The sequence below is a fragment of the Microcebus murinus genome, chromosome 21, assembly GCF_040939455.1.
Source record: "Microcebus murinus isolate Inina chromosome 21, M.murinus_Inina_mat1.0, whole genome shotgun sequence".
NCBI classification, from domain to species: Eukaryota; Metazoa; Chordata; class Mammalia; order Primates; family Cheirogaleidae; genus Microcebus; species Microcebus murinus.
In genome coordinates this window covers 6,677,214-6,691,604 of record NC_134124.1, presented here as the reverse complement: position 1 = coordinate 6,691,604, position 14,391 = coordinate 6,677,214, and the positions used below count along the sequence as shown (strand labels likewise).

The window sequence follows — 14,391 nt, the reverse complement described above, 5'->3', positions numbered from 1 at the left end:
ACCATACCAGTCGGGAAAAATTGAAATCCCTTGAATAAGTTTTTCTAGGTTCTCTCTAAAAGGCTTCCCCATACCTCAATTCCCCAGAAATCTTACAGTAGCTCCAGACAACAGAGTTGAAAATGGGGCATTTCCTGGTAGCAAGAATTTAAGCTTCATTCAGTTATACCCACACCATTTTACCTGTGACATCCCATTGGTGACAGCAGGTCTCAACACGGATTTATTCTGTCGACTAATACAAGGGCAGTTTGCTTTAATTCCCCACTTGCCTCGGGCAGCATGTACCATGTCTCCAATATTGTAAAGAGCTAGGAAAACAGATAACAGTAATAGTTAACATCGCAGCACTTGTATATGCCATGTAAGAACCTTCTTTACAGCATCTCTGTCAATCCTTAGCACATTGGAATAAGGTAGGGGCTTCTAGCCTCAATTTTTTTTAATTTTTATTTTATTTTATTTGAGACAGACACTCGCTTTGTTGCCCAGGCTAGAGTGAGTGCCGTGGTGTCAGCCTAGCTCACAGCAACCTCAAACTCCTGGGCTCAAGCAATCCTCCTGCCTCAATCTCCCGAGTAGCTGGGACTACAGGTATGCGCCACTGTGCCCAGCTAATTTTTTCTATATATATTAGTTGGCCAATAATTTCTTTCTATTTATAGTAGAGATGGGGTCTCGCTCTTGCTCAGGCTGGTTTCGAACTCCTGACCTTGAGCAATCCGCCCGCCTGGGCCTCCCAGAGTGCTAGGATTACAGGCGTGAGCCACCGTGCCTAGCTAATTTTTTTTTCTATTTTTAGTTGTTTGGCTAATTTCTTTCTATATATAGTAGAGATGGGGTCTCGCTCTTGCTGGGGCTGGTCTCGAACTCCTGAGCTCAAGTAATCATCCAGAGTGTGGCCTTCCAGAGTGCTAGGACTACAGGCGTGAGCCAACTCGCCAGCCTTTTTTTTTTTTTTTTTTTTTCTAAAGAGACAGGGTCTTGCTCTGTCACCCTGCCTGGAGTCCTGTACCACAATCATAGCTTACTGTAGCCTTGAAACATTGGGCTCAAGGGATCCTTCTGCCTCAGCCTCTTGAGTAGCTGGGACTACAGGTAAGCACCACAACACCTGGCTAATTTTTAAATTTTTTTCTGTAGAGATGAGGTCTCCTCATCTGTAGAGATGAGGCTGGAAAAAAATTTTATTGTATGTGAATATCTCAACTAAAAACATTTTCTCCATCAACTCTAAAACAGGAATTTCTTTACCTGTGCCAGGGATGATCTGTGTGGGCATGAGATTCTCTGGTTCATGGGACTGTCCCTTTGCACACTTCAACCAGGAGAAAACCTCTTCATCACCCATTTCCTCTGTCTCTGAAACAGAAATGAATGATTTTCCTTATTTTATATGGGCCACAAGCTGGATCCCTCTCAGTGAGCTGCAGTTTCAGAAAAAATTTTGCTTTTTTAGAATTTCATATAAATGTAAGGAAATAGAATATAGTCAATTGTGATGAGTTTCTTTCACTAAGCAGAACGCTTTTGAGATATCAGTAATTCATTCCTTTTTTATAGATAAGTAGTAGTATTCCATGGTTATGGAGGTACCACAATTAGTTAATCTATTCATCAGCTGATGGCCATTTGAATTGTTTCTAATTTTTTACTATTACGAATAAAGCTGCTATAAACATTCATGTACAAGTCTTTGAGTGGACATGTTTTCATTTCTCTAAATACCTAGGAGTGGGATGCCAGGTCATACAGTAAATTTTAACTTCCTAAGAAATGACGTAATGCTTTCCAAAGTGATGGCACTAATCTGTATTCCTACAAAACACATAGTACTGTCAGTTTTTTAAAATTTCAGCGATTCTAATCAACATAATGGTTTCTCATTATGGTTTTAATTTGCATTTCCTAATGAATAATGATAATATATATACTTTTTTACAGTAGAGACAGAGTCTTGTCATTAATATATTGCCTAGTCTGGTCTCAAACTCCTGGCCTCAAGTAATTCTCCTGCCTCAGCCTCCCATGCCTGCGGTTATAGGCATGAACTGTGCTAGCTCCGGTGATTATTTTTTTCGTTGATCTTTTTTTTTTTTTTTTTTTGAGACAGAGTCTCACTTTGTTACCCAGGCTAGATTGAATGCCATGGCGTCAGCCTAGCTCACAGCAACCTCAAACTCCTGGGCTCAAGCGATTCTGCTGCCTCAGCCTCCCAAGTAGCTGGGACTACAGGCATGCACCACCATGCCCGGCTAATTTTATATATATATTAGTTGGCCAATTAATTTCTTTCTATTTATAGTAGAGATGGGGTCTCGCTCTTGCTCAGGCTGGTTTCGAACTCCTTTTTCTTTTTTTTTTTTTTTTGAGACAGAGTCTCGCTTTCTTGCCTAGGCTAGAGTGAGTGCCGTGGCGTCAGCCTAGCTCACAGCAACCTCAAACTCCTGGGCTCAAGCAATCCTCCTGCCTCAACCTCCCGAATAGCTGGGACTACAGGCATGAGCCACCATGCCCTGCTAATTTTTTCTATATATATATTAGTTGGCCAATTAATTTCTTTCTATTTATAGTAGAGACGGGGTCTCGCTCTTGCTCAGGCTGGTTTTGAACTCCTGACCTTGAGCAATCCGCCCGCCTCGGCCTCCCAAGAGCTAGGATTACAGGCGTGAGCCACAGCGCCCGGCCATGATCTATCTTTTTTGATGAAATATCTGTTCAAACCTTTTGCCCATTTTATTTTTTTAGAGACAGAGTCTCACTCTGTTGCCCAGGCTAGAGTGCTGTGGTGTCAGCCTAGCTCACAGCAACCTCAAACTCCTGGGCTCAAGTGATCCTACTGCCTCAGACTACCGAGTAGCTGGGACTACAGACATGCACCACCACTGTGCATGGCTAATTTTTTTCAATTTTTAGTAGAGATGGGGTCTCAATCTCACTTAGGCTGGTCTCGAACTCCTGACCTCAAGTGATCCTACCGTCTCAACCTACAAGAATTCTAGGATTATAAGTGTGAGCTACTGAGCACAGGCTAATTGTAGCTTTATGTTAGGTCTTGAGATGTAGTAGTATGAGCATTCCAACTCTGATAACTGTTTTGGTTCAAAATTGGTTTGGTTATTCTAGGTTATTAGCATTTCACATAAATTTTAGATCTTGTCAATTTCTATACAATAGCCTACTGATACTTTGATTTGGAATTGCTTTTAATTGCAGATCAATTTAGAAGAACTGACATCTTAGTATTCAATCTTCTGATCCATAAGTATGGTATATCTCTCTTTATTTAGTTTTTTCTTGAGTCAGAGTCTCACCCTGTTGCCTGGGCTAGAGTGCTATGGCATCAGCCTAGCTCACAGCAACCTCAAACTTCTGGGCTCAAGTGATATTACTGCCTCAGCCTCCTGAGTAGCTGGGACTACAGGCATGCACCATCATGCCCGGCTAATTTTTTCTATATATTTTTAGTTGGGCAATTAATTTCTATTATTTTTAGTAGAGGTGGGTCTCACTCTTGCTCAGGCTGGTTTCGAACTCCAGACCCTGAGCCATCCTACCACCTTGGCCTCCCAGAGTGCTAAGATTACAGGTGAGTCACCACGCCCAGCACCCAGGAAATTTTAAAACCAGATATACTATATATCTGTTTACATACAGTGACCCTCCAAAAAGAAATAAACCATTTTAACGTTTCAGACATTCCCTTGCCAGCAAGAACCAATTTCCACCCCCACTGAGAATGCATAATCTAATCTGTTGAGAATTTAGACAAGTGATTTTTTGCTGCTATTTCTAGGGTTAATCATGTGTTAGTTTTTAGCCTATTAATATGTTAGAATGCATTGATTGATTTTCAAGTGTTAAACCAACCTTTCATTAATGGAATAAATCCCATTTTACCATAATGTATTATTCTTTTTGGGCTGTAATTTTCTTTATTATCATCTCTTCATTTATTTATTTATTTATTTTTTTTTTTTTGAGTCAGAGTCTCACTCTGTTACCTGGGCTGAGTACCGTGGCATCAGCCTAGCTCACAGCAACCTCAAACTCCTGGGCTCAGGCAATTCTTCTGCCTCAGCCTCCCAAGTAGCTGGGCCTACAGGCATATGCCACCATGCCTGGATAATTTTTTCTATATATTTTTAGTTGTCCAGTTAATTTCTTTCTATTTTTGATAGAGATGGGGTCTTGCTCTTGCTCAAGCTGGTCTCGAACTCCTGACCTCAAATGATCCACCTGCCTCGGCCTCCCAGAGTGCTAGGATTACAGGCGTGAGCCACAGTGCCTGGCCTTTCTCATTCTTAATATTGGCAAACTACATATTTTCGTTATTTTCTGGTTTCTTTAGGCAGAAGCTTAGCTGTTTTGAGACATTTCTTCTTTCCTAATATAAGTGTTCAGTGCTATAAATTACCCTCTAAGCACTGCTTTAGCTGCATACTACAAATGTTGTTTTTTTTTTTTGAGACAGAGTCTCACTTTGTTGCCCAGGCTAGAGTGAGTTCTGTGGCGTCAGCCTAGCTCACAGCAACCTCAATCTCCTGGACTTAAGCAATCCTCCTGCCTCAGCCTCCCGAGTAGTTGGGACTACAGGCATACGCCACCATGCCTGGCTAATTTTTTCTATATATATTAGTTGGCAATTAATTTCTTTCTATTTATAGTAGAGACGGGGTCTCGCTCTTGCTCAGGCTTGTTTCGAACTCCTGATCTCGAGTAATCTGCCTGCCTCGGCCTCCCAGAGTGCTAGGATTACAGGCGTGAGCCACCGCGCCGGGCTAATGTTGTGTTTTTATTTTCATTCATTTCAAAACTTTTTCTCTTGTCATTTCTTCTTTGATCTATGAGATATTTTGAAGTGTGCTGTTTAATTTCCAAGTATCTGGAATTTCCCAGATATCTTTCTGTTAATGATTTCTAATTTAATTCTTTTGTGGTCAGAAAACATACCTTAAATTTATTGAGATTTATTTTATGACCCAGAATATAGTCTATATGTAAACGTTCCATGTGCATACACAAAAGTGTGCATTCTGCTGCTGTTGGATGGAATGCTCTATAAATGTCAATTAGGTCAAGTTGATAGATGGTGTTAAGTCTTCTACATCTTTATTGTTTTTCTGTCTACTTATTCTTTTATTGAGATAAAGTGTTAAAACCTCCCATTATAATTGTGGATGTTTCTTTTTGTCCTTTGAATCTTAATAGATTTACTTCATATGCTTTAAAGCTCTGCTATTATGTGCACAAATATTTAGGGTTGTTATTCACTGTTGAGTAAATGACTCCATTATTATGAAATAGTCTATATTCTACCTTATATCTATTAATATTCTTTCCTCTGAAATCTGCCTTATCTGATATCAATATAGTTCCTCCAGCCTTCTTTGGAATAGTGTTAGCCATGGTATATCATTTTTCATCTTTTTACTTTTAACCAATCTGTGTCTTCATATTTAAAGTAGGTTTCTTGGCCAGGTATGGGGTATCATACCTCTAATGCTAGCACTTTGGGAGATGGAGGTGGGAGGATCGCTTGAGGCCAGGAGTTGGAGACCTGAGCAACATAGTGAGATACAACTGCTACAAAAAAAAAAATAGAAAGTTAGCCAGGTGTGGTGGTGTGTGCCTGTAGTCCCAGCTACTCAGGAGGCTAAGGCAGGAGGATCCTATAAACCCAGGAATTTGAGGTTACAGTGAATTATGATGACACCACTGCGCTGTAGTCTGGGCAACAGAGCAAGACCCTGTCTCACAAAAAAAAAGAAAGAAAGAAAGAAAAAAAACCCATAGTTTTCTTAAGCCAGACATGGTGGCATGTGTCTGTAGTCCCAGCTACACAGGAGGCTGGGGCAGCAGGATCACTTGAGCCCAGGAGTTTGAGTCCAGCCTGGGCAACATATAATAGCAAGACTACAAAGGAAGGAGGGAAAGAAGAAGTAAGGGAGGAAGAAAGGAAGGTTTCTTATAGATAGCATTAGAGTTGTTTTCTATTTTTCCCATCTCTTTTTGCTTTCATTTCTCCTCCTTTCTTTTGAATTACTTGAATATTTTCACGATATGATTTTGTCTCCACTTTTGGCTTATTAGCTGTTATCTATTTTTTAGTGCTTGCGATAGGGTATGCAGTATTAATCTTTAACTTATCACAGCCTATTTTCACATATTATACCACTTTACATACGATGTAAGACCCTTCCAAAACTATACTTCCATTTCTTCCTCCTTTCCTTTGTGCTACTGTTATTATACATTTTAATTTTATACATATTATAAATCTTGTAATGTACTATTACTATTTTTGCTTTAAACAATTCTCTCTTAAAAAGATTAAAAATGAGAAAATGGCCAGGTGCAGTGGCTCACGCCTGTAATCCTAGCACTCTGGGAGGCCGAGGCAGGCAGATTGCTTGAGGTCAGCAGTTCGAAACCAGCCTGAGCAAGAGCGAGACCCCGTCTCTACTATAAAATTAGAAAGAAATTAATTGGCCAACTAATATATATATTAAAAAAAATTAGCCGGGCATGGTGTCGCATGCCTGTAGTCCCAGCCACTTGGGAGGCTGAGGCAGTAGGATTGCTTGAGCCCAGGAATTTGAGGTTGCTGTGAGCTAGGCTGATGCCACGGCACTCACTCTAGCCTGGGCAACAAAACGAGACTCTGTCTCAAAAAAAAAAGAGAAAATATTTTTTATATTTGCTCCTATATTTACCATGTATGATGTTCTTAATTCTCTTATGTAAATTAAAATTTCCATATCATAGGCCGGGCGCGGTGGCTCACGCCTATAATCCTAGCACTCTGGGAGGCCGAGGTGGGCGGATTGCTCGAGGTCAGGAGTTCAAAACCAGCCTGAGCAAGAGCGAGACCCCGTCTCTACTATAAATGGAAAGAAATTAATTGGCCAACTAAAAATATATACAAAAAATTAGCTGCACATAGTGGCGCATGCCTGTATGTAGTCCCAGCTACTCGGGAGGCTGAGGCAGGAGGATTGCTTGAGCCCAGGAGTTTGAGGTTGCTGTGAGCTAGGCTGACGCCACAGCACTCACTCTAGCCTGGGCAACAAAGCGAGACTCTGTCTCAAAAAAAAAAAAAAAAGGCCGGGCGCGGTGGCTCACGCCTGTAATCCTAGCACTCTGGGAGGCCGAGGCGGGCGGATTGCTCGAGGTTGGGAGTTCGAAACCATCCTGAGCGAGACCCCGTCTCTACTAAAAAAATAGAAAGAAATTAATTGACCAACTAAAAATATATATACAAAAAATTAGCCGGGCATGGTGGCACATGCCTGTAGTCCCAGCTACTTGGGAGCCTGAGGCAGGAGGATCGCTTGAGCCCAGGAGTTTGAGGTTGCTGTGAGCTAGGCTGACGCCACGGCACTCACTCTAGCCTCGGCAACAAAAGTGAGACTCTGTCTCAAAAAAAAAAAAAAAAATTTCCATATCATATATTTTTCATTTGCCTTTAACTCTATTATAGCATGGATATGCTGGTTATGAATTCTATCAGATTTTCTTGAACTGCAAAACTATTTTGCTCTTATTTTTAAAAGTTATTTTCATTGAGTACAAATTTTAGTTTAATAGTTTTGTTCTTAGCACTTTAAGAGGTCATTCTATTGTCTTCTGGCCTATAAGGTTTCTGACTAGTTTGTTGTCATTCTTATCTTTGTTACTCTGCACAAAATGTACTTTGGTGTGGTTTTCTTAATGTTTCTTCTGTTTGGGGTTTATTGTTGGTTTTGTGGTTATAGTTTTCATCAAATTTGGAATATTTGTGGATTTGTTTAAATATTTTTTCTGTCTCTACCCTCCTAGTCTTTCACTTTCTAAAACTCCAATGATATGTTCGGTAGCCTACCTGAAATTTCCTGCAGCTCTATAAGGCACTCTTCAATTTATAAATTATGTCTTTTTTTTCTATGCTTTGTTTTAGATCACTTTTATTGCTATGTCCCCAAATTCACTGTTTTTTTTCCTCTTCTGTGGTGTCTAATCTACTATTAATCCCATACAGTATATTAATAAATATTTGAGATATTTTTCATTTCTAGAAGTTTCATTTGGGCCTCTTATATATCTTTTATTTTTCTCAAGTTCATATTTTTCTTTATGTCCTCAAGCATATTTATAAGATTTATAATAGCTACTTTAAGGTTCTTTTCTACTAATTCCATTATCATTGTAATTTGGGGGTTTGTTTCTATTGATTGATTCCCACCCCCCAGCTTATTGGTAATATTCTCCTGCTTTTTTGCATACCTGATAATTTTTTTTTTTAAGAGACAGGGTCTCGCTCTCTCGCTCAGGCTGGAATGCAGTGGCCCGATCATATTATTGTAACCTTGAATTCCTGGTCTCAAGTGATCCTCCCACCTCAGCCTCCAGAGTAGCTAGGACTACAGGCACACACCACCATACCTGGATAATTAAAAAAAATTTTTTTTAGAGACAGGGTCTTGCTATGTTGCCCAGGCTGGTCTTTAACTCCTAGCCTTAATGGTCCTCCTGCCTTAGCCTCCCAAAGTATTGGGATTACAGACATGAGTCACTGTGCTTGACCCACACTTGATAATTATTGATGGAACGCAGAGCTTTGGGACTTTTATGTTTCTGAGTGCTAGACTTTGTTGCAATCCTTTACCCACTTCAGCACGGCACTCACTGGCTGCAAAACCTTGCCCATAGCCGGCACTCATAGTCCGCATGATAGTCTGTGCTGTGCATTGATGATGGGTGCATTGCTCTTGGGTGATAAGGAAAGCTTTAAAGCACTGAAAGCTTGTTTAATTTACAGGCAACTTTACTTGTAATGTAAATCAGAATAGGTAACATATACATGTATGTTTTTATTACTTTTTTTTATTTTATTTTATTTTTTTTGAGACAGAGTCTCACTTTCTTGCCCAGGCTAGAGTGAGTGCCGTGGCGTCAGCCTACGTCATAGCAACCTCAAACTCCTGGGCTCAAGCAATCCTCCTGCCTCAGCCTCCCAAGTGGCTGGGACTACAGGCATGCGCCACCATGCCTGGCTAATTTTTTTTCTACATATATATTAGTTGGCCAATTAATTTCTTTCTATTTATAGTAGAGACGGGTCTCGCTCTTGCTCAGGCTGATTTCAAACTCCTGACCTTGAGCAATCTGCCCGCCTTGACCACCCAGAGTGCTAGCAAGCCACCACACCCAGCCATTACATTATATTTAAATGTTCACAATTTTATTTTGACAAATGAAAAATTTAAAAAGTCATATCACGGCTGTCAGCTAAAGCTGACTCTCGGCTGTGTGCGTTCATTTGTGTCTATCCACTATAGTCGACACTGGTACCGAAGTGGTTAAAGAGTATTTCTGTTTTAATGTGGCACACTGGTAGGTAACTTGCAGATCTGTTTGATTCTTCTGAGGTTTGCTTTACACTTTGCTATGGCAGCTCCAGAACAGTTTGACCCTTCTGGACTCTATTATCTCTTCACTTTGGCTGGTGGGAATACAAATTGTAAGTTCTGTGAATTATTCAATTGCTTTCTCATGGTTCTTTCTTGGACCTTGAGGAGTTTCATTTTATATATGTGCAGATCACTAAATAGGCAAAAAACTGAGGGGATCTCTCTGTAAATCTCTGATGTTCTCTCTCTTTGTAGTTCTACCTCTTTAGCACTTTGCCTCACGTTCTGACTTTGATCTCCACCTCTAGTCAGTGGGGCTGCCAATTTTTACTTTAGTTTCCTTTTCTTGCGCTAGTGCCTAGAAACTGCCCCAAGGCAGTAAGCCAGGGGAATTATAGGAATCACCTTGTTTTCCCCTTCTCTCAGGGATCATAGTGCCATGTTGCTGACATGTCCAATGTCTAAAACTGTGGTTTCATATATTTTATCCAGTTTTCTCATTGTTGATGGCAGGAGGGCAATTCCTGTAGTAGTTAATCTTTCATGGGCAGGAGTAGAAGACTCTAACATCTAATATTCATGGAGTACCTAGTGTGTGTCAGGTCCTATTATAATCACTTAACATACATCTACATCTCATTTAATAACCATAACATTATGAAGCAACAAGTACTGACATCATTTTTTTTTTTTAGGAGACAGGATCTTATTCTGTCATCCAGGCCGTAGTGCAGTGGCCTCATCATAGTTCACTGCAACTTCAAACCCCTGGGCTCAAGTGATTCTCCTTCCTTGGCCTCCCAAAGTGCTAGAAATACAGGTGTGAGCCACCACAGCTGGCCTCTGATATCGCTGTTTTATTGATAAGAAAACTGAGGCTTGAGAGGGTTAAGTAACTAGCCCAAGATACCACAGTTGGTATAATAAAATGTGGAAGTAGGTTTCGAATCTCAGTAGCTTAAATTCCAATCCACTATTATAATGGTTATACTGTATCTCTGAAGAGGAAAGAATGAGGAGGTTAAGGAGCAAGGAGGATTCCTGGTATATAATAGGATAAAGCAAGAAGCAAAGGATGCAAGAAATTTAATAGATATTTCTCCGCAGAAAAGAAATAAATGACCAATAAGCAAATGAAATGATACTCAATATCATTAGTCATCAGGAAAATGCAAATCAAAACCATACAATGAGATGCTACTTCACATTCACTATGATAGCTATAACAAAAATACAATAACAAGTGTTGACAAGAATGGGGAAAATTCCCTCATACATTGCTGCTGGGACTGTAAAATGGTGCAATTACTTCAAAATACAGTTTGCCTGGGTGTGGTGGCTCATGCCTGTAATCCTAACACTCTGGGAGGCCAAGGCAGGAGAATCGCTTGATCTCAGGAGTTTGAGACCAGCCTGAATAAGAATGAGTCCTTGTCTCTACTAAAAATAGTAAAAATTAGCCAAGTATGGTGGTGCATGCCTATAGTCACAGCTACTCGAGAGGGTGAGGCAAGAGGATCATTTGAGTCCAGGAGTCTGAGGTTCCTGTAAGCTAGGTTGACGCCATGAACTGGCCTGGTGACAGAGTGAGACTGTCCCCCCCCCAAAAAAAAAATAAATAAAATACAGTTTGACAGTTCCAAAAGGTTAAACATAGAACTGTAATATGATCCAGCAATTCCACTCCCAGGTATACACCCAAGAGAACTGCAAACATATGTCCACACAAAACCTATATATAAATGTTCACAGTGGCAGTATTTGTAATAGACAAAAGTGGAGACAACCCGAATGTCCATCAACTAATGAATGGATAAACGTTATTATATCCTTACAATAGAATATTAGTTGGCAATATAAAGGAATAAATTCTTGATATGTGCAATAACATGGATAAGACTTTAAAATATTATGGTAAGTAAAAAAGACCAGTCACAGACAGCCAAATATTGTATGATTCCATTTTTATGACATGTCCAGGATGGGGAGATCTAGAGACAAAAAGTAGATTAGAGGTTGCTAGGGAGAAGGAGGAACAGAGTGACTGCTAATGGGTATAAGGCTTTTTTGGTGGTGGTGGGTAATAAAAATAGAATTAGATCATGGTGTTGGTTGCACAATTTTGTGAATGAAAGCACTGAAATGTACACTTTACAGGGTCAGTTTATGGCATGTAAATTATATCTCAATAAAGATGCTATTAAAAAACAAAAACAAAGGAAGATTAGGAATAATCCTTCTCGGCTTGTTTTAGCCTTATCAATTAGGTTGAGTATTGGCAACTTTAAGGTCTTACAACAAAGATGAATGAAGCTAGGCAGATAAAGAGGGGCACAAGCTCATTCTTGCCTCAATTTTCAAGTTCCATAACTCCACTGACACACACCTACAGACTACCTTTAGAACTGCATGGGGAAATATTCGCTTACCACTGCGTGGACGGCTTTTCCGGAGCCGGTAACAGTCAAGGCAGACCCCAAATCCACATTTGCGACAAACCCAGTGGATGTTGAAGAGAGTTGTTTCACATACATCACACATCTCTCGTACGCCACGCACAGCTCGCTTCCATGCCACTTTCTCTGGGAGAAAGAAGAGGAATACTGTTGGCATTGACTACCCTAACCAATAAATAGCAAAATACCCCGGATTCACTAATCCCTACACTCAAGGCACTGTGTCTAGCAACACAACTCAAAGATTCATCAAGTTGTATTCCTATAATTTTAAGAGAAACAAAAAACAAGGAATTTCTAGTATTTATGAACTGTACAACTTAATTATGATATTTCAAAGGCTTATGGTAACACCAGGATATAACCTAGTTTCAGTAAGGAATTAATGCCATATGTTTTCACTTAAGTTACTAAAAAATGTCCAGTTTGGGGAGCTTGAAGTAAGAGGAGTCTTCTCTTCAATTTGAGAGCATAATTTCATAGTATAATTTCCCTGAGTCTAGAAATAGAGTACAGTAACTCATAGACATGGAAATATTATAAATGTCTGAATAATCTGGGTTCTAGGTATGAAACGTGGCACTCAGTAGTACTTGTTCTATTCACAAACCATAGAGTATAACACATTAATATTACTGATTCAAAGAAAACTGAAAATATCCAGGGTGAACCAAACTCAAACAGGGATTCAAATGCATGCTACGGCATCTGTGCCACAAAAATGAAAGACAAGCAGGGAAGGAATTTTTGGTTTGTAAATTGTCAAAGACTGAAAGAATGAGGTCTGTTGGATATAGTTAAGGCTTCAACTACAGGTTGCTACAAAGAAGTCTTATCAATCTTGACTCATCCACAGAAAAATGCCACCTGCCACTCCCCCTAATCCTCCCTTTAAGCAAAAGAAAATGTTTCCAACTAGGAGGGCCTGGAGGACAAGCAAGAGGGTGCCTTACGGTGTGGCTCCACCATCATCATGGCCTCCTTCTCAGACATCACAAGCTGGCAGAACTGGTCCCCAACATTGGCCAGGATGTACTTTGAGGTCTCTAGGTCTATCCCTTCTGCTAGGGAGGAAGAGGGAATCCACAAGTTCATGGCATCAGGGTCACTTTGCTGGGGGCTTAGAAATCCCTCCACACGGAGTACCCCCTTTCGAGTGAAGATCAGCCTAAGGACAGGATCAAATACAGGGTAAATAGCAGTAGCAATGCAAACTAACACATACCTAAAATCCTAGAACCTAAAAAGAAATCAAATAAGACTTAGCAGGAATCAGGCTGAGAACTTTTACCACAGTTAACCAACACAGTATGCAATTTCTGCTAAAGGAAAGCTTGTTAACATAACACTTGGTAGGTCTAGATTCTTTAAAAAGCTGTCTTCAGAGTTGCTAATCAGGTTTTCCATCCACCTGTTCTACAACTGCACCCATGCCACTGAATGTGACCCTGAAAAACAGAGTCATCCTCATTTTAGATTCATGTCCACCTATCTGAGCTGAGCCCTTAAGGTTGCGTGACAGTCACAATAGTTTCCTGATTCACTTCATCTCCTAGATGCCTGTTTCATACCTTCTTTCTTTTCAAACTGCCAGTATCACTTCTCATAAGGACCCTGCTTTGTATTCCACTGAGGAAACAGGAGCCAGAAGAGAACTTCTATAAGCTCCCACTACCACACTTTCTTGCAACTGAGCCATTGTACTCTGTTTGATCTCCTCCTACTCTGAACTAGGACTCAGCAAAGCCAATCTTTCCAGCTACAGTTTTTTTTTTTTTGGAGATAGGGTCTTGCTCAGTCTCCCTGGATAGACTGAAGTAGCATGATCATAGCTCACAGCAACCTCAAACTCCTGGGCTCAAGTGATCCTCCTGCCTCAGCCTCCCAAGTAGCTGGGACTACAAGGCGCACACCACAGGGCCTGGCTAATTTTTCTATTTTTTGTAGTGATGGGGTCTTACTCTTGTTCAGGCTGGTCTCTAACTCCTGATCTCAAGCAATCCTCCCACTTTGGCCTCCCAGAAAGCCAGAATGATAGGATTATAGGCATGAGCCACCCTGCCCTGCCTTCCAGCTACATCCTATCCATTTTCCCCAACCCAAAGACATTCCTTCTCTAATTCTTTCTCCTCTTTTCTACCTCACATATTTTTTTTATATCACCTATTTTCATCTCTATTGAATCATTCTTGTCAGCATTTAAACTTGCTTCAATTTCTATCACAAAAGTCCTCTCAATCCCATACCTCCTTCGTTAATCTGCTTATTAGAGCAAAGTTCCTTAAAAGAGTTGTCCACATTCATTGTTACTAGTTCTTTTCCTTTCATTTTTTTTCTTTTTTTTTTTTTTTAGTCAGAGTCTCACTCTGTTGCTCAAGCTAGAGTGTCGTGGCATCAGCCTAGCTCACAGCAACCTCTACTCCTGGGCTCAAGCGACATTCTGCCTCAGCCTCCCGAGTAGCTGGGACTACAGGCATGCACCACCATGCCCAGCTAATTTTTTCTCTATATATTAGTTGGCCAATTAATTTCTTTCTATTTAT

The 14,391-nt window shown here is 40.4% G+C and overlaps 1 protein-coding gene across 2 annotated transcripts in view; it reads right to left on the bottom strand.

Annotated features, from left to right (window-relative positions):
• Nucleotides 1–14,391, bottom strand: part of KDM3B (lysine demethylase 3B) — a 67,518-nt gene that overhangs the window by 16,150 nt on the left and 36,977 nt on the right. For both annotated transcript variants that reach the window (XM_012748977.3, XM_020282383.2), the window contains 4 exons: nt 12,802–13,016; nt 11,822–11,974; nt 1,255–1,362; nt 184–311 (listed from right to left, as the gene is read on the bottom strand). In XM_012748977.3, coding sequence (XP_012604431.1) covers nt 184–311; nt 1,255–1,362; nt 11,822–11,974; nt 12,802–13,016 — 604 coding nt within the window. The remainder of the gene's footprint in view (nt 1–183; nt 312–1,254; nt 1,363–11,821; nt 11,975–12,801; nt 13,017–14,391) is intronic.